Here is a 19,592-nt window from a genome sequence, read left to right on the forward strand (position 1 = left end):
AAGTTGTCCGGGCTGTCCCGTAGTGTGAAGCAAACCTTTTCGCTCCGGCGTTGGTCTACCTGTGTTAATCACGTCCACTTTTGACTGAAAGTCCAGTTTTGAGAAGTTTTTTAAGCTTTGATATATAATCCTCTTTTTCCGTTTTGGCAGTCCGACGTAGCAAATTAAAAAAAGGATCGCACTTGACTCGCCTGGCGCCTTTGCGCAGAAGAACAGCGCAACGTACCTGTTTGCTCACGTACGCCCTCTTAATTGCGGCAGAGAACTATCTGCCGCAACCTGTGCCTTTTCACTGCCGTTTTATTTCCCATCAGCAAATCTAAATATGTCACAAAAAAAAACCCATTAAAATTTAATGGTTAAAAACATTAGCCAGACTGTGGAAAAGCAGGTCAAATAAACGTATCTGCAAACATTATATTGGCGACGTGCAGATGTACGGCAAGCAGCACGTGCCAGTTGCATGTATCAACCCAGTTTGTGATGATCGCGCAATGCAATGCGCATTCAGAGGTGCGGCTCTGCCTCACCTGCCTCCCCTGACCGCACGTCCCTGCAAAAAAGTGGCTTTTAGATATCATTGTTGGACATAGAGTTGTTATCCTTGACCAGGGCTCGGAAACCTGAAATACTCAGAGACATTTGCATCAAATTAATGAACCCCCCCCCCCCCCACCCCCAAATCACAGAGAGCCACAAAACCCTTTTGATATCAAAGTTGAGGAGAACACGCTATACAGTATATCGTTGTCGTTTTTGTTACCTGAGTGGATATTTTATTTTAAAAAGGCCGTTTCCTTTGTGAAATCACTGATCTGCTATCATTTTTATGTCTGTTTCTAACAAAAGCATTGTAACTCAAGAAAAAAAAAGATGTTTGATGAAGGCGTGCTTTGAAATTTTTCAGGAAATGAAAGCCAAACTTAAACGATTCTTCTGCAAAAATGCCGTCTGCACCTGTGTTTCGTCATCATTACCGTACATCACGTGCACCGTCAGTGGCAAGGCGTGTTGACGCCTGACACAAACGGACTATTACCCATCGGAATCCATTTGTCAACGGGGTGGAGAGCTGCTGACGGAGAATGGATGCCCACGAGTAGAATTTACTGCTGTGTAGCGTGCAGTCGGTTGCGCTGTACATTTCCAACATTTAATCACATGGACAAACTAAAGATTTGGAGACATTTTAAAGCAGAGGAAAGACATAAGAGTAGCTTTCTGAAATTACTAAACGTAATACTGGGCTTGAAAGTTTTTGTATTGATCAAGTATTGTTATCATTTCTAGGCCTTTATTAGTGAATGAAGCCCATTGTTTCAAAGTTCCTGAGGAAATGGGCATAATTCTGTTTTACGTGCCGATCATGAAACAGGTATGACGCTCCTTTTATCATGGGATGTCCCGTCTCAATTATGAGCCAGCTAAGGTTGGACCTCTTATTGCTTGCAAGCCAGACGCAGACATTTGTGCCTCACACCTCAGGGCCTCTTTTCCCAGGCTGGAGAACAACTGCTGACCCCCTCTTTGTGTCGGAATTAAGCGATTACATAATGGCAATGCCGTGGTCATTGGCAGGGTCTGACCACATAATAACCTGTTGGCCTTCACGTTATTTCAATCCACAAATTATAGTGAGCCGCATGCATCACAGGTTCCATCATAGAGGCAACCTTTTTGCCCACCCTTGAGGTCACAGATGGGAAACTGGAATGCTAGACGGGGCGCAATTTTTTTCATCAGTGCTACTGCGGAGGAGCGGCGGGGGCTATACACTTCCTGACCAGATGTGTGAAAAAATACTATTTTGAACATGGACAAAATATGTGCTCTTAATACATTTCATTTTTTATCATACATTATTCAATGCATGCATAAAAGAATCAGTTTCCTAACACAGAAAAGGGTTTGAAGTAAACAACAAATTAACTACACACTGTATTTTTTTTTCCAGTGTCCAAAGAGCTCACTTGCACTACAATTACAATTCAAGGATAACAAAATGCTGAACAAGAAGCAAAGATTAAATGTGAGAACTTTTTTTGTTCCTTTTTTTTTCCCCTTCACAAAAATCCATCCATTCATTACCCGAACCGCTCAACCTCACAAGGGTCTCAGAGCTGCAGCCGATCCCAGCTGTCTTCAGGCAGTAGGCGGGGTACACCCTGAATTGCTTGCCAGCCAATTCCAGCCACACATAGTCAAACAACCATTCGCGCTCACAATCACACCTACGGACAATTTCAGAGTGTTCCATTAGCCTGCCATGCATGTTAATTGAATGTGGGAGAAAAAGTGAGTCCCTGTAGAAAACCTATGCAGGCACAGCGAGAACATGCAAATTTCACACAGGAGGTCCCCAAAACCGGAATGGAACCCTGGACCTCTTTACTGTGGGACCGACATGCCAACCAGGCTGCCTTTATAAAAATCACTTCCACTAAGAAGTACTCTGTCCTACATATTCCAAAACCGCAAAATCAAACATAAAACTGTGCGGTCCTATATGTTGCCCCCCAATAGCAGCGATGTAAAATTGTGGCCACCTCCAGAATTGAACTTGCCCCCCTGTGCGAATTTGCATTTGCTTTGAAACAGGAGCACGGTGTCGCACTGACACGCTCACAATACTTCAAACCATTTTCAAGTGTACTTTAGGACTGTTTTCATTGCGGAGTTGTCAAAGTGGATCTGAATCGCCTGCTGCTACAACAACACCGTTTTGTGGCTTTTGTACACAGATTCAGCAAAATTATCTATCATTCATTGTCTCGCAAACATATTGGGCTATCGCAAACCATTACTTGCTTCCCATCTCCGTTGATGTTTGGATTGCAAACTCAGCGGAAGGTCCATCTTTGTGGATGAGCCTGCTGTGACTGGGGAAGAAAATACACTCTTCTTAGGTTGATCCGCAAACACGTTGACATCCTCGAAAGTGCCATTGGTCTGCAAGCATTTGCATTTGTGCGCTGCAGGGTTTGCGCTTTGATTCAATAACTTTGTCTTGAATAACGGATTGTTGCACGTGACGAGCTCATCTTGCCTTTAAGGCCTTTTGCTTTTATGACTGCATCTATCTTCTCAGTCAGTTGACGCGACCTCCTCCTCACTCCTCCCGCCAGTTCGCCATGCGTGGGTCTGCTCATTCGTCCTGTTAAAATCGATGTGTGCCTCATTTGGTTGAAGGAAGTCTACCCCAACTGTGTTTTTGTTTGGGTTTTTTTAATATCTGTCATTTGTTGCAAAGACTGAATAGCATTCCACCCCCTTTCCCCTTCCAACCTTTAACGTGACAAATGCCAAAGGGAAGGGACATGCAATTCACATAGAGCAGGTGGGTGTTGTTGTTGTTGTTGTTTCCCCCAATTTATCTCTGGCAAACGAAAGATATTAGTCCTGTAAGGGAGTTTATGGAAAATCTTGTTTGCACATGTGAGACAAACCACACGTTAATGACCACGCGCAGGGAGAGAAAGGAAAGCTGCGAGAAAGTGAAATGGCCGTGCAGCGGAGATTAGAAAAATAACTATGAGATTAGGTACGGCAGGATTGCCAGCATGAGGGAAAAACAAGGTGAAGGCAAGGCAGAAAAAAAAATGGCTCAAGATGATCAATTTTCCAGATTTGGGACCAAGGTATTATTTTGCACCTGCAGGCCTCGCACTTCTTAAGTTTCCATAAATATGGACACAATATCCAAACAAATAGGATTTGTCTGATGTGGCGCTCCAGTTTCGACTCAATCTGTCCGAGAAATTTTGTGACGGAGGGTAAAGAATAATGAAGTGTGTGTGTGTGTGTGTGTGTGTGTGTGTGTGTGTGTGTGTGTGTGTGTGTGTGTGTGTGTGTGTGTGTGTGTGTGTGTGTGTGTGTTGAGGGGGTGAAACGTGGCTGTTAACACACTGGCTCCAAATTCCTTTCACATCCAGAAGTGGAGTTTGTAAGCAAGACCTGAATTCGTTCTATTCCAGCAGTTGATTGCACGGCCCTCGTGATGAGCCCGTGATTTGGTGCATCCACGGGATATTGTTTGATTCTGTGATAGAATGGCCTTTTAGGCAAGTAACTGTCATTATCTTGCAGCTTCCGAACCTGACGTGAAAATAACTCGCCAGGTATAGTGCACGATGATGCTTGTTTCGATTCGACATAATAAATAGAACAAAGAAGCTGATGGTTGCGGGGTTAATCAAATTCAGACAAAAACCAGAAGTGACAGCTGGCATTCGAAATATAGAAGGAACAATTGTAGCATTGTGAAATGGCACGTTTGCTCAATAAAGCGTGATCATCTTCATTGCATTGCTTTGCTTTTTGATTTCAATAATTCTGTATTTATGTTCAGATCTCACGCTGGATATTTGTGCGTCGCTTGTCTGCCACCTTTTTATCTTCCCGCAAGGATCAGTTCTCTCGTCTTTGTTCCTGAGCATCAGTGACAGCCGAAGCTCCGAATAAGAAAACAATTTCTTTGGTAATGATGATAAAAGCCCACCTAAACTTGTGATGAGAACGATCTGTCATCGCAGCGAAACCAAACAATCCAAAGTAATGAGGCAGTGACTCAAAATACTGGCATGTTTTTTGTAACTAATAACGTTCATAGGGTTTTAATTTCAGTAATTCAACAAATTAAACACAAAAAAAGTTTAATTTCCACGCCAGACACCTCAGGGGATAATGAACTTTCATAGACTCAAACCTCGAGGCTCATTTCATTAATTAACCGACTGCATGAATCGCACACTCAGCCACTGTAATGAGCCACAAATTCCCACATTAAAAAAAAAAAAAAAAAAAGAGGCTCGATAACAGCGAAATCTTCGAAGGGAGCATTGCTACCAGCCCGCAGTTTCCTTCAGTCTTCAAAAAGCCAGATATCGCAGGTGTGATTGCACTTGCTTGACTTGGTGCATGTACGGTATTTGCAAGCCAGCGTGCCTTTGTGTGTGTTGAAACCACACTTGTATGCGGTTGTGATTAGATATGGATGGCTGAGTATAAGCCTCACTTTTTACTCGCAAGACCGGACAGTAAGTTTGTACATTTTGCTCAGGTGAAACAATGTCAAGACAAGCTGCAAAAAATAGCTTGCAAAAACATTTCACGCAGACAAACGTCGCGTAGCTTTCCGCTTCTCTGTGTGTGCATCGCCTGCGCCCGTCCGTGGCTGCCATGAAGCTCTTTAATGGAGGGCACAGACGCTTCTCCGCCAGACCGCTGACTGCGCACTGGGATCAGTGAAGGGCAACAGAGCGTTGTCCAGCTTTCATGTGCTCCACGAGAAGCTGTTGCCGTCACCGGGTCAACTCATGCAGTGCAATGTATTCAAAAAATAGTCTTGGGGAGAGAGAATGCTGCACGGAGGACGATGCCATGGGCTGGATTGACAAATGGATATATGGATGATCATAGGCATTGGTGCCTTGAGGCATGAGTGTCCCGAGTTTTTGGAGATACGGGCCATCATACAGCGCATTTTTTACTTGGACTTGCGAGCGCAAACTTGAGCTGCGCGTGCTGTATGGTAGCAGTAAATTCAATTCAAAGAGTGTGAAAAATTGATCCAAAAAGAGGCTTTGAGGTATTTTATCTCGCACTCAGTTGAAGCTCGCTGTTAAACATCCAAAGAAAAGAATAACGGTCATTGCCGTACTACTACAGCTGAAATATCCAAAAACACGTCTACTGAACAGTTTAAAGTTGGAACGGTTTGATTCGGTCCAAAAAAAGGAGTAGAGGAGGAAAAACAAAACAAAACTGATCATTTTTGTGGGAATTTTAATGGTGAAAATTTTGAATATTTGATAAAAAGGAAATTTTGGCATGCTGAAAACCGTTCCAAAGGTGAATTGAATGTGCTGAAAGATTAACGTGTCAAATAGGAAGAATTGGAATGTGCCATCAGAAATTGATGGTGAATTTAGGGTGGAAATGTTTTGAATTTTATGAAAAATGTGAGTTTTCGGAACAAGAAAATTTGTAGCTCTGAAAAGCCTGAAGTCTTGGAGTGTGTTGAAATGGGAATTATGTGAATCAGTGAATAAATGTTGAAAAATAAGTCAGTAATGGCAAGAAAATGTGTGTGCAAAATGTGACATTTTGGACATGTGTGAATTTTGAAATTGGTTCCCAAGGTGAATTAAATGAGCTGAATAATTCTGTTTTGATGAATGTCTCATTGGGAATGAATTGGATGATTGGGGGTGAAAATTTTGAAATAAGAAAAAAATGGTACCCGTATGACATGAATAGTCTGAATATTTTGAAATTTGAATAAAGTGAATCGGATGAAAAATGTGAAAGGACATGTAGGACAAGAAAGTGGTCTGAAAAAATGTTGAATGACAAAAGTTTGAAGGCCTTAGCCTTCAAACAATTATCGCCCATAATTAATTGACCCATGAATATTTGCATCTCGGTCAGCAATTTATTTCAACAAGAGCTGCGTTTCACTACGCCTTCATTTTATGTGGCTTCCAGCCTATTTCACTCATTTTGTGGACAGATGAAAACATGAAATTGAAAAGAGTCATTGACACAGGATTTTTCTCCTTCATTTTGTTTGCCATTTGTCAATGTCTTGTCATGCGGTTAACCACTAGATACAACAGAGCTCAGCATTTTTTTAAAACCAGAATAGTCTATTAGCACAGTTAATGTCAATCGCCCGCAATGCATTGCATCAGTGAAGAAGCTACACAATCCCACAAAGGATGTCATTTGAAAGTCGTCCCTTTGCAAAGCTTTATTTGTGGTTCAAGCATCTCAAGGTTGTCGTTTAATCACAGTCTTTTGAGAGGTACTAGCATCGGTGCCTTCTTTTTGAACTAAAAAGTGACTTATCATCTTCGCGCATATGAACGCTTGATAGAGTGCCCTTTGTGCTCTTAAAAATTGCGTCGAAACCGCTCTCCTCCTCCAGCGGATAGTGTCAGTGACCCGCTACTGTCCTCCGTTGGCAGCTGTGCGCCACCGCAACTCCTCGAGCAGGTGTGCTTTCGGCTACCTTGAGGAGAATTGATCACCATTTGAGTATTATTCACCGTGAGAGATTTACTTCTTTTAAAAAAAAAACTCTGGCTCCTCTGACCACTATTGATCAAGACTCACTCCGATCTCATCCTGGCTGTGGCAATGCTCACCATCTTTCGCCCTCTTCTGCATTTTACCATTTTTCAAATGCGAGAGCACTTCCTCCAATTGCAAGCTTTCTGTCAGTGCTGAATGGAGGTTCACTCAACCGTTTTATGCTCTGACATTGATAAGCTCCCTATTTGTTCTTGCCAATGTAGTAAAGTCCACATGAAAACTTTGTTTGTTTGTTTTTTTCCCTCCAGAGCAAATTGGTAAAAATATTGGTCTATTTGCTACTTTCTGTACATGTCATCCGAAAGTAAACACGTTCTGGAGATGCCTTACTGTGATAGTGAGAAGCTGCAATACTTTCAGGCCTCTTCAACGCACGTCATTCGCTGAAGAACTGCCTGACAAGCTTGTCACAGATACCAAGTCAATCTTTCTTCACGTACGCAGTTTACAAAGACGTCTGTCGTGTTCAATGCTGTTGCTTAAAAAAAATGCTTGGTGTGGACAACATGTTGGATTGGATTGGACTTGACAGACAGCAGGAAAACGGTACCCCAGTACATGCCTGGAAACAACATCAAGTCAGTTCAGCTGGAACTAACTATTTCTCTGTTTCTTTTCTTCCCCCTCTGTTGTCTGTGTATCCCAGCCATCCTACAGGTTTCTATTTCCTTGAACAAGGTGGAGCTAAGTGTTGGAGAGTCCAAGTTCTTCATCTGCACAGGTACAAATGTCCCTGCTGTGTGTGTGTGTGTGTGTGTGTGTGTGTGTGTGTGTGTGTGTGTGTGTGTGTGTGTGTGTGTGTGTGTGTGTGTGTGCGTGCGTGTGTGTGTGTGTGTGTGTGTGTGTGTGTGTGTGTGTGTGTGTGTGTGGTATGTTTGGAGACTGGTTGTATAGGCACAGTAGGGGGTCTGTTTGTTCTTTTAATGACAGCTCCATCCTCCCCATATGGTGAGTGACATTTTGACCGCCAGTGTTTACTCCCCGTCATTGTTCTCCCTAAATGGTCATCAAGAGAGGCCGGCGCTGGCAGGTCCGACCCACCTCCCGCTGCTTGCCTGTTCTCCTTTGCCAGCCCACAGACAAGCATAGCCTGAAAAGCGTGTTGGAGGCATGCGATAAGAAGCTCCTCCTCGACACTACAGGCTGTCACGTTCAGTGCCGTCGCCATACTGCCAAAGGGAGGCCATAACCATTCCCACAAACAAAGTCTTCAATCCCCAAAATATAGCAGAGAATGTTTTTAGCATGCGAACAGCATGCTCGTTGCAGATGAACTAATTCCAATCATGAAATTCTAAAAAAACATTTTCAAAAGACTTTTCGAAAAGGACACGGTGTCACTCGTAGTTCCTTTCCAAAGTATTGCTGCATATTACAGCCTTCTCAGTCATTTTTGTAACTGCGTATCAACAGAAAGCAGTTTGACCACGTTGTCTTTTCATGAGCAAAGAAAAATCAATCCATAAAAATGCTGATGGTGGATTCCAAAGCAAACAAACAAACCCGGACAGAATTTACAGTATTTGAACAAAAGCTACAGGCAAGCGTGAGGGGAAATGCAAATAATAAACTCAAAACTAAAAACTTAGAGGCGGCACAGAATGAGAAATAGAAATTCATAGGAGTACTTCAAAGCTAACACTCTGATGAAAAGTATTTACTGGCAGGACAAGAAGACTGCGAAACAAACACAAGGGCAGCCAAACGCTGTGGCGATGGTAGTAAGCAAACAACAATAACCCCGCATCTTCCTTCAGTCTCTCCCGCATCTAAATACCCTGCCGATGTCATTCAGCAGCAGGTACGATGCAGGAAACTCCTTGGAAAGTGCAACAGTGAAAAAAACAAAAATCCCAACTAAAATAAAATTAGGACAAGAGCAAAATATTATTCTCATGAAAACGTATTCATAGACTTACCCTGACAAATGTTTGATCTGAGTTTGTAGCAAGAGTGATTAAATAAAATGTGGTGTTCAGAAAACAAGAGCTGCTATTCATTCAATAAAATTGTTGAGCTTAGCTCACACGAAAGAGCATTTATGTGATGTTGAACAAAAAAGGGTCCAGTGAAGCGAGAGGCTCAGCTTGACAGATATGGAGGTGGTTAAACTGACATTATGGTATGTCTAACCTCTCCAATTATTGCAGTGGCATCACGCCAGAACAAGCGTCAGCTGCTGAAACACATCCGAGGGGCTCGCAAAATGCATGTTTGCCTTTGCTTTATATCAACTCAACTTGGGTGCAACGTGACAAGATTAGTCGGGCAAAACTTTTGTGTGATGATGTGTCAAATTTTGTTTGTTTATATAATGCTGCTTTAGGTCTCAGCATACACTGCAAAGAAGATATTTCATGTTCAAACTGATAAAGTTGGATTATTCTTGTTTTTAACTTTGAATTTTATCACTGCAACACACTTCAAAAAAAAACCTGCTGGGACGGGATCATATTTACCGCTGTGTTACATGACCTTTTCTTTTAACAACATGCAATAAATGTTGGGGAACTGAACAAAAGCTTTGTAGGCGAAATTCTTTCCCATTCTTGCTTGGTGTACAGCTTCAAGCAGTTCAACAGTCCAAGGTCTCCGTTGTCGTATTTTCTAATACTACTACTAATATATCCATCCATCCATCCATCCATTTTCCAAACCGCTTGATCCTCACTAGGGTCGCGGGGGGTGCTGGAGCCTATCCCAGCCGTCTCCGGGCAGTAGGCGGGGGACACCCTGAATCAGTTGCCAGCCAATCGCAGACTACTAATATAATAGTTTATAATAATGTAATAATTCATAATGCGCATGTGCATTTTCAATGGAAGACAGGTCTGGACTGCAGGCAGGCCAGTCTAGAGTACTTACACTCTTTAAGTACGAAGCCACATGGCTGTGACACGTGCAGAATGGGGTTTGGCATTGTCTTGCTGAAGTAAGCAGGGGTGTCCGTGAAAAAGACAGTTGGATGGCAGCATTAATGGTGCCTTCACAGATGTGTACTGTAAGTTACCCATGCCATTGGCACTAACACAGCCTTAATATCAACACAGATGCTGGTTTTTGAACATTGCGTCCATAACAGTCCAGATGGTTCTTTTTCCCGTTTCCCCCGGAGGACACGACGCCCACAATTTCCAAAAGTAATTTGAACTGTGGACTTATCCACGTTTCATCAGTCCATCTTACAGACTTCTGGCCCAGAGAAGCCGGCAGTGTTTTCTGGGTCTTGTTTGCTTGTGAATGACTGAGCAATTCAAGGAAGCTGAATACCCAACCATGGACCCGCCTGTTCACCTGTGTGATGTTCCAAACAAGTGTTTGATGAGCAATCCTCAACTTTTTCAAAAAAAAAAAAAAAAAAAAAAAACGAAAGGTTATCAGACTGATCATTGAATATCTTGTATTTGTAGTTTATTCAATAAAATATCGGGTGAACATGATTTGCAAATCATTGTATTCTATTTTTATTGATGTTTAACACAACGTCCCAACTTCATTGGAATTGGGTTTGCATTACAAGTTGCCTCATGTCCTTGTAATTAACAATCCTATTCATCAGCTATTTTCAACTGTCAGCTGTCAGGGTGCTGTGGCGCGAAAGAAACCCAATCAATAATAATGGGAGAGCTTATGCAGATTTGAAGAGATGTCTGACAGGGTTTTCCACAAGTTGCTGTTGTGAAGACAGCAAAGGGCTTGGAAAAACAACGCAGCATGCAACACATCCCCGTCTTGTCATATCCTCTGTAAATTAAAAGTCATCATGGGAGTGGTGTCAACTTTAACATACCTAACTGTCACATTGTGTGTGAAATGTGATAGGATGCGAACAGGTATGTTGTGACATACTGTATATCAGCAGGAAGCCAGGAAGCTGAGCAAAATAAAATATTCAAGCCCATCTTTGGTTATGTCATCATATTTGTTGTTAATGAGTGGCAAGCACACGCGCCAAGGATGTGATGTGACATGACAAGGCACTAGCTGTCTCACAGAGATCAGTGAGGGAGCTGAATGGAATGTCAATTTCCGCCATTTTTAGCCTGTCAAATCGAGCCAGAGTGACATGAGCCCAATATAGTTTTATCGGTGAAGTTTGGCTTAACCCGAAGTTTATTGTCAAAGTAAACATAAAACAAAGAGACTTATACGCTGTGTATTTAACAATCACATTAGTCCGTTGTGTAATGCCAGCCCATAACAATAAATGCCATAGATGGGCTCGTGAATAGCGTCCATGTGGCGGCGTTATAACGCTATAGGCAATGCGTTAAACAAAATATGGCTGACAACAATAACCTATTGTCAGATCCTGCTTACCTATCGGACTATTGGGAAAGTCCTTGCCGACTCTCCGTTCAAAGGGTTGAAACTCCCCTTCCCCCTCTCCCGCTCTAACACGGTCACCGGAGGGGATGGGAATTTTCGTAAGCGGACGTTATAGGGACTCGTTCTCACTACCACGCTTTTAAGAAGTCAGTCCTGCCCATTCATCCACCTTTTTTGAGTGAACTTAGTAGAAATAAGGTGAACGTAGAGCCATTTCCTTTTTTCTGTAGATATGGTGCATTTGTTAAGGGTTTTTTGGTATTTTTACTGTCTTTGGTAAGACCGTAAGGATTCATTTATAATTTGATACAAAGCCGGAGTAACTACCGGTACTTAGTTTCCCTAGTAGCAACAACGATGTTATGAGTGTAGCCATTCTTTCATTTAAGAGAGAGTGGGTGTGTCATAAAATAATAAAGATGACAAGAATCAATGAAATGTATATTTTTAAACGATTTAGTAGTGAAGAAAAAATGTAAACAATAATTATCAATCAAATAAGATGGAATGTATTGAGTTGAGAATCATTGAAATATGAAAATTATTACAGCAGTAAAATAATTCAACCATCAAATGATTAAGTTGTAATTGTAGAAGATTTAATAGCGCACCAATAATGCAAACAATAATCATCAATAAAATAAGATGGAGCGTATTGAGGTGATAATCATCAAAATGTGAAAATGCTTCCAGCAACAAATGAAATCTACTAGCGACATATTACCATTGATTTACTGACCAATTAGTCATCGAAGGTGATGTCAAATTCTGGAAATGTTTGTTACTTCCACCATTTCGAGCAAGGAGGGAGTATGGTCGTCTTCCAAGCATAAGCTTGGAGCAATATTTATTTCCTTACTGAGACTTTGTTTTTTCTTGGCTTTACAGCGATTGGCGAGCCGGTGAGGCTGGAGTGGTACAATCCTCAAGGAGAGCGCATCGTGGCCTCCAAGCGCATGGCTCTGCACACAGAGACATCACGATCCCGCCTTATCATCTACAACGCCATTGTTGAGGATGCCGGAATCTACCGCTGCCAGGCCACTGAAGCCAACGGTCGCACGGCAGAGGCCTCCGTGGTGCTGGAGATTTACCGTAAGGTCAACGCGTTGCACACATTTCTGTATTTATTGCACAGAGTGTGACATGAAGATATAATGCCCTTTAAACACGCTCGCTAATAATCACGTTGCCACTCAATAAATCTGCATATTATAGTGATTTGGAAACTGTTTTATGTGCACGTGTAAGATTATGTGTGTGTATGGTCCCTCTTTGTCTTGTAATTAAAGTATAATGACTTTTAGCCACGCCATGGGACTCTGATCCTGCATGGCACAATGAGGGATACGCCACGGAGGCCAGCCTTCTTTGCTGTCCCAGCACTATTTCCCAACAAAGAAATGTAATGTTATGAGGCACAAAGGTAGAGAGGAAGTGAAGTGTTGTTCAGTATTTACAGAAACAATTTCACGGTGAGGACGGTATTGTTAAAGCTAACTCTGAATAGGCCCTTGCATTTGTTCTGCGGAGGCGACGGAATATATGACTTTCGATTTTTGGCACGGTTTGTGACATGTTCTAGAGAATAAAGAACACATTATAGTAGGATGATTTGGGAGAATAATTTCTCGTGCTGAGCAATTTATCCTACTTTAATCGTGATATAGATTTTGGCTTCCCATGATCATAAAATCATGAGAAGAGAATAAAAACGCTGAATGTGCCATATAGTGCCATGTCTATGCAAGTTCCTGACATTGTGAAAGTACCTTGAAGGCACTGTGTTTCTTGTGCAGCAAGCATGTCACATGTATGTGATTCGAATTGTTTAGTGACACCCCAGTTAGAGTATCGAGCTGCAGCGATCGAAGATTTTGGTATTCGTATATCCAACTAAAAATTACAATGGAATTTTCAGGTATTCGGATAAAAATAAAAACATCTTTTTTTTAAACATCTGCTTTGTTAAAGACACAGAAGGCAAAAAAAACACCCTTCAACTTAATAATAAACGGCCAACTGGTTTTCGTTTTTACATAATAAACATTTTATAATTAAGTTTAAATTGTCCATAGCAGCGCACTATCTAGCGTGGTTAGCTGGGCTAGCTGCACTAGCCAGGCTAGCAGCGCTCAAGTTAATAGACATAAATGACACTGCAATACAGTGTCAGTGTAATTAAGTCTTGTATTTTTTTCATGCCTTTAATTATTGAAGGTTATTGCAGGACAACGTTGTTGTTGTCAACCGTAGCAACGGTTTGTGACGGAAATAAAACATGCCGCAAACACGGTCTGGAAGTCAGCCATTTCACTGTGTCACGTTGCCGGTGTTTCAACTTCAAAATAAGATTTTCCTGGCCATTGATGACCACATATTTTTGGGAAGCAAGGGTTATTTTATAAGACATGATTCATTTTAAAAACATCGCCAGCGCTAGTGCTAAAATCAAACTCAACCCCATTGACATGCTAATCGAAAATTAGCATACATTTCCAGGAATTATATCCATTCAAATAACCAATCACCAAACGCAAACACACCTGTAAAATAAGACTACCTGTACTCAAAGGCACACATTCTTCCCAATCTGTGAAAGATACTGTACGTTACATTAATTGAGCTCAAGCACAACTTCTTGTACGCTCATTTTCCCATTGTAAAGCATGCAGAGTAGGAACAGCTGGTATTTATTTTTTATTTTTTATTTTTTGTACCAACACATATTTCCAGCTGAAATGGTATGAGGTCCCATGTTAGCCCAGTAAGTCCCAAGTCTTGTGAAAATTTAAATTGAAGAACAAAATAAGATAAAATAAATATGATGAAGCGATGAAGGGAGGCACTTCTTCACGGTTCGTATGTTTGCAAAGATGCAAGGTAGCAAAGATGTGGCTGCATCAGAATGAAAGCGCCAGAGGCTTGAATATCACATGATAAGTGATGATTCACAAGGAACCATTTGCATTTGACAAAAAGAATTGAGTCTTCAAGAGCAACGTGTTCAAGACACAAAAATGAAAGGGCTTCATGCTATCACGACAGTTTCAAGCAGTTGTTTTTTTTTTGTAGTTAAATAAATATTAATTTTTGAGATCAATGAAAAATCGTTTTTATTAATTGTGGTTTGGATATCAATCAAAATAATCGTGCCACACTGAAAAAAGTGCACTGAAGCGTTGGGATTCTTTTCTTTTTTGGATTGCGGATTCTAATTTCTGTTTTTCAAGAAAGGTTTTTTTTTTCTTTTCTCTGATTTGAAATACTGTACAAAGTATTTGTAAAACGTTTTCATGCGTGAGTTATTTGAGAGCAACTGATGCAATTACATTTTATTTCCATGTGCTGAAAAGAAAATGTATCGTTGTTAATTGTGACAGTTGTTAATTGTAAGATTATGGCAGATCAGGGGGAAGATATGATGTTCCAGCTATTGAAACAATGATGTTTTTTCAATATTTGGGAAATTTTAAAGATGAACAGGGTCAATTTTGAACAAAATACCATAAAGAAACGTGGGGTATGACATCAGCTACTGCTCACCTAATATACTACACGACTCTAATATTGTGTCGCCATAGATGCGTGTTAACATGCAATTCATTTTAACCTATATTACACTCAAATACACGTTTGCAACTTAATACATGCTCACCTTTTTCATCCTCTTTCCATAAGCTGTTTGGGGAGACATCACAGTCTCAATCTCACCTGCCAGCTCCTAAAAAAACATGGTTTCCATAGCAACCAACCTTCAATCGCTCCAGCCCTCGACGTACACCTATATGAAAGTCTACCTGAAGCCTCAGCCGCTGAGCCAGCCAAAGACCCCTCAGGCAATAGGCCAGCCCGGACACGACTCAGTGTTTGACATGAAATTCATTGCCGCTATGAAGAAAAGTGTCAACTTCCTGTCATCGGGATCTGACAACTCCATGACAGCTGCTTCTAATCATTCTGCCCTGACTGGCACCTGCATCCGGGAAAGAAACATGGCCTGGCGTAACCCACACAGCGGTGCAGACAGCTTGAGTTGTGTTTTTGTTGGCTACTATTAAAAGGGGCTACTGTAAACAAAGTAGGCCAATGACAATGGGATTGAATCAGTTGAGAAAAGCAATTGATGTTCATGCTCTCAGACTGATTTGCAGACCAACACCCAAATTGACGTTTCTCACCTCTCGTGTCGTGTCTGTGTGCGGCATACTGCTGCTAAGGGAAAGGATGTCTCCCCCTCTGCGGCGCCGCTCGACTGGAGGATGGGGAAGCAAACAAAAGAAATGAGCCTTTGAGCCCTACACAGCAGCACAAGCAGCAAATAAGAGGAAGAACATGAGAGATAAATCATAAGAAAGCACTGGAATGAATGACAAATACGCGCGGTGGCTTGATGTTAATGACAGTAGTGACATGCCAGACACGTGCGCAGGCGGATGGTGCAGTCGGTGGGAAAGCAGCTTGACATAAATCAAGCAGCAAAATGCTAATGCGGTAGCCTGTTAATGGAGAAGACTGATACGGGAGCATTGCTTGATTAATGTGTGGCTTACAAATGCCACTTACAGGTGATAGCAGATGGTTGCCTGCCAGTGTGAAGAAGAGCAAGTCTTGGATAGGGCTGTCACTATAGATTTTTTTTAATCGATTATTCCATTGAATAATCGGATAATCTGATGGATTTGCACCCTTTGTGCTGTATGCCAATTCCCAGCCACCACCGGTCAGAAACCTGGGAAAAAAAATGCGTTGGTTGTGTCAGGAAGGGCATCGTGTTAAAAACTGCACCAAATATATCATTGCTGTGGCGACCCCTGACATGTAAAAGTGCATTACTTGACTGTAATATAAATTTTCCACCAACAGTGGGTGCTAACTGACTATGAAAGGGTCCTGAACATTTTTTTTAATACTCCTTGAGTATATGTAATCGAATATGTATGGAAACGTCTCTGTGGATGCCGATAGTGCCTGCAAAGCTTCAGGGCAAAAATTGTGTGTCAATATATTTTTGTGGTCGACTTGTCAGACTTAGTCACTTTGTTTTTTTATCCCCGGTCCAAGTCTTGGCTCACCAGACTAGTGATTTAAGCGTTTCCAAGCCTTAAAATGTTGTACGGTACTGTATGTAGGGATACACTGCAATTGACAGTGTGCTTGACGAGTGAAGCGTCCTCCTTACATTTGTTTTTAATTTTGGTCCACAAATTCAGTCAAGATGGAATGAGCTTGTATTTAATTTTGGTGAGTGGAAAAGCACACATCAACATAAAGTACCAAAGTGTCCAAAGTGTCAAGGATGAAGACTTAATTAAGGTCGAATGGCAACTGCCAAACCGGATCCCTAATTTATAAATCAATTGATCCAAGAAGTCTGCCCAAATACTTTTATCCAAAATATATTTATTTGAGCTTTTCAATGAGTCACAATGTGTGCACACTTGACCCTTTTTTTTTAAATGTCGTCTTTGTTTGTACAATGAACTTAATATTTGACTGCATGTTGAATGTTGATGAAAAAACAGTCTTGTTTGATCTTGCAGAAAAGCTGACTTTTCGAGACATTCAGTCGCCGCAGGAGTTCCGCTATGGTGACACGGCGGAGGTGGTTTGTGATGTCATCAGTTCGCCGGTGCCGGAGGTCGTGTGGTCCTACCAGGGCAGGGAGATCGTTGAGGAGCACCACAGTAAGTAAAAATAAATGTGATCTTGCAGAGAATCTGACATTTTGGGACATTCAGTTTTTGCGCTGTGGCAGAACTCCTAACAACTATACTCTTTATGTTCAATGGAAACGCAACTACATTTGGATGATAATTAAGCCTTTTATGCACCCTGTAACATGATAAGCTGTCCACTGTCGTAACCGCAGTCCCAAAAAGGGTTCATTTGACATCCTAACAATTACTTTCCCCAAATTACTGTAGTTCCGATTTTTCCAGATGACGAAATTTGTGCTCGCCGAAAAGATGTGTGAATATGACAAAGTTGTCTCTGAAATGTTATTTCCCGGGTCTGTACTGACGAATTATGGGTTAAGGGAGTCCGAAAGAAAAATTAACATTTAAAGCGGAATTAACAGAATGGACTGAAGAAAAGATATGATTGGTCTTATGCATATGGAAAATTTAGTCCCCCTGTTAGTAAAAAATAAGTTAAATAAATATAGTACTAGTTACTAGAGATTGTTCATGTCTCTGATTTGTTCAGATTTGAAATATTTCCACTTGGGAAAGAGGATTATGCCAATCCTCTGTCAAACTATTACCGTCATTAAACCTTGATCGTGTTGTCGAGGCAAAACCAGTTCGTCTTTACTATCTCTGAAATATTTTGTGATGGCATCATGTGTTTAGTGTGAAAGAGGTGACCACCAACTTTTGATGAGACCTCAGAAGTGTAGCTTTCAAACTCTGAATTGTACAACTGTGACCTTGATTTTTGAGGTTGCTCTCAAAATGCAGTCTGACTTTTTTTTAAAGCATTTTGTAGAGAAATGCGATAGCGTTGCCGCCACAATGGGAAGTGTTTATCTCTGTCGACGTTATCAGGTGAACGTGTGCAAAAGAAGATTGACAGCGAGAGGAGCGTGGCAATTTTCTTTTGCAATTTTCATACACATGCTTATCAGGCTTCTCTTGTTTGTGTGTTTCTTTGCTTGTTTTTTTTTTTTTTTTCCCCCTTTGTGCGGTGCAGGCAGGCTCAAAGTGCTGACAAACAACAGCCTGCAGATCCACCATGTGACCAAAGCAGACGAGGGCGTGTACCGCTGCGAGGCCAGCGTGGAGGCTCGTGGTGAGATCGACTTTGTGGATATTGCTGTCGTGGTCAACGGTGAGTTCGATCAATGTCAAGACTATCAGATATGTCCGCACGAAGAGAACAGAAATGGTCCGAGTGCTCGTCTGCTGGCTTTTTTGTTTTTGTTTTGTTTTTTGTTTTTTTTTTATTCCATAGAGCCTTTTGGCCATCTAAAAAAAAAAAAATCAACTAATTTGGATTCTGTCTGTGTCTCCCCACCTCATGTAGTATCAGGCCCCCCAAAAAGCACGAATAGTGTTAGATATTGCTCAGAACTTAGACTTGGAAAGCCTTGCGCATTGGTTTGCGACACATGGCTGCAACAATCGCAGTGTTTGACTGAGACAAAATTGATTGTGTGTTGGGCGAGGTTTTAAAAAAACGTCACTTTGCTTCCGTTCCACCGGCACTTTATTGTATGCATGTGTTGAAAATGGTTGGTGGGGCAGAAACTCAGAATGTCCAAATGTTGCCAATTTCACACTTTTTCTACACCATTGAACTGTCCTCACATGGTGTCTTATTTTCTATGCATTTATTAACCAACACTGAAAATTCTATGAACTCTCTTGGACACTTCAACTGACTGAAAATTGTTGTCAAACTGATTTTTAGACAATATCTAGTGAAAGTAGTAGGTGAGAGACATTGAAAAAGTAAGTGTCAGGTTTATCCAATTTGACACTCAGGAATAAACAAAAGGAGGAGACAGGAGACTCGATTCTGGTACCAGGAGGGAACGAGGAGAAGCGTTCGGTTTCAGTTCTCCGCACGTAACCCTAACGATCTCCCCCTTCACCTCCTCATTTATTGGGAAAGCTACTACATAGGTGTGTCCAACCTAAAGGGTGGGGGCTGTTGAACACACACTGAACTTGTTTGCCTATGTGTGTGTATGTGAGTGCAAATTACGTACATGTGTGCAATTGTCGCAAAACCATCACGTTGCAGCTGGTGTTGATGTCTCCATTCACTGTTCACCCTTGCTCACTGTTTAGTCTTAACAGTTCTCTCTTCCCAACCACGTCCTCGGAAAGGTGGTTGCGTCCCTAACCTTTCACACAGTGCACCAAGCATTCTTGATTATAAAAGTGAGTACATAATGAAGAATATATAATGATTATAGATGTGAGTAAATAATAAAGGATATATCTTTATTGAAAGCATAAGCGTTCTTCATTGCAGGCAAAGTCAACTAATGATTGCAAGCATAAGCGTTCTTCTTTGCAAGCAAAATCAAATTATCATGACAGGCAGAAGCATTCTTCTTTGCGAGCATAAATTGTCTTTGCGAGAATCAATCGAATAATATGCGAATGTATGATTACCAAAAATAATAAATCCAACATTCCCCCCTGTTCATCCTA

The 19,592-nt window shown here is 41.4% G+C and overlaps 1 protein-coding gene across 2 annotated transcripts in view; it reads left to right on the plus strand.

The window, feature by feature from the left end:
• ncam2a (neural cell adhesion molecule 2a) overlaps positions 1 to 19,592 on the plus strand; it is a 187,068-nt gene that overhangs the window by 119,998 nt on the left and 47,478 nt on the right. For both annotated transcript variants that reach the window (XM_086117660.1, XM_086117651.1), the window contains exons 2-5: positions 7,742 to 7,816; positions 12,313 to 12,519; positions 16,968 to 17,111; positions 18,121 to 18,258. In XM_086117660.1, the coding sequence (XP_085973786.1) occupies positions 7,742 to 7,816; positions 12,313 to 12,519; positions 16,968 to 17,111; positions 18,121 to 18,258 (564 nt within the window). The remainder of the gene's footprint in view (positions 1 to 7,741; positions 7,817 to 12,312; positions 12,520 to 16,967; positions 17,112 to 18,120; positions 18,259 to 19,592) is intronic.

Source organism: Hippocampus guttulatus, chromosome 1 (genome assembly GCF_054856545.1).
Source record: "Hippocampus guttulatus isolate MCC_2025c chromosome 1, RoL_Hgut_1.0, whole genome shotgun sequence".
Taxonomy (NCBI): Eukaryota; Metazoa; Chordata; class Actinopteri; order Syngnathiformes; family Syngnathidae; genus Hippocampus; species Hippocampus guttulatus.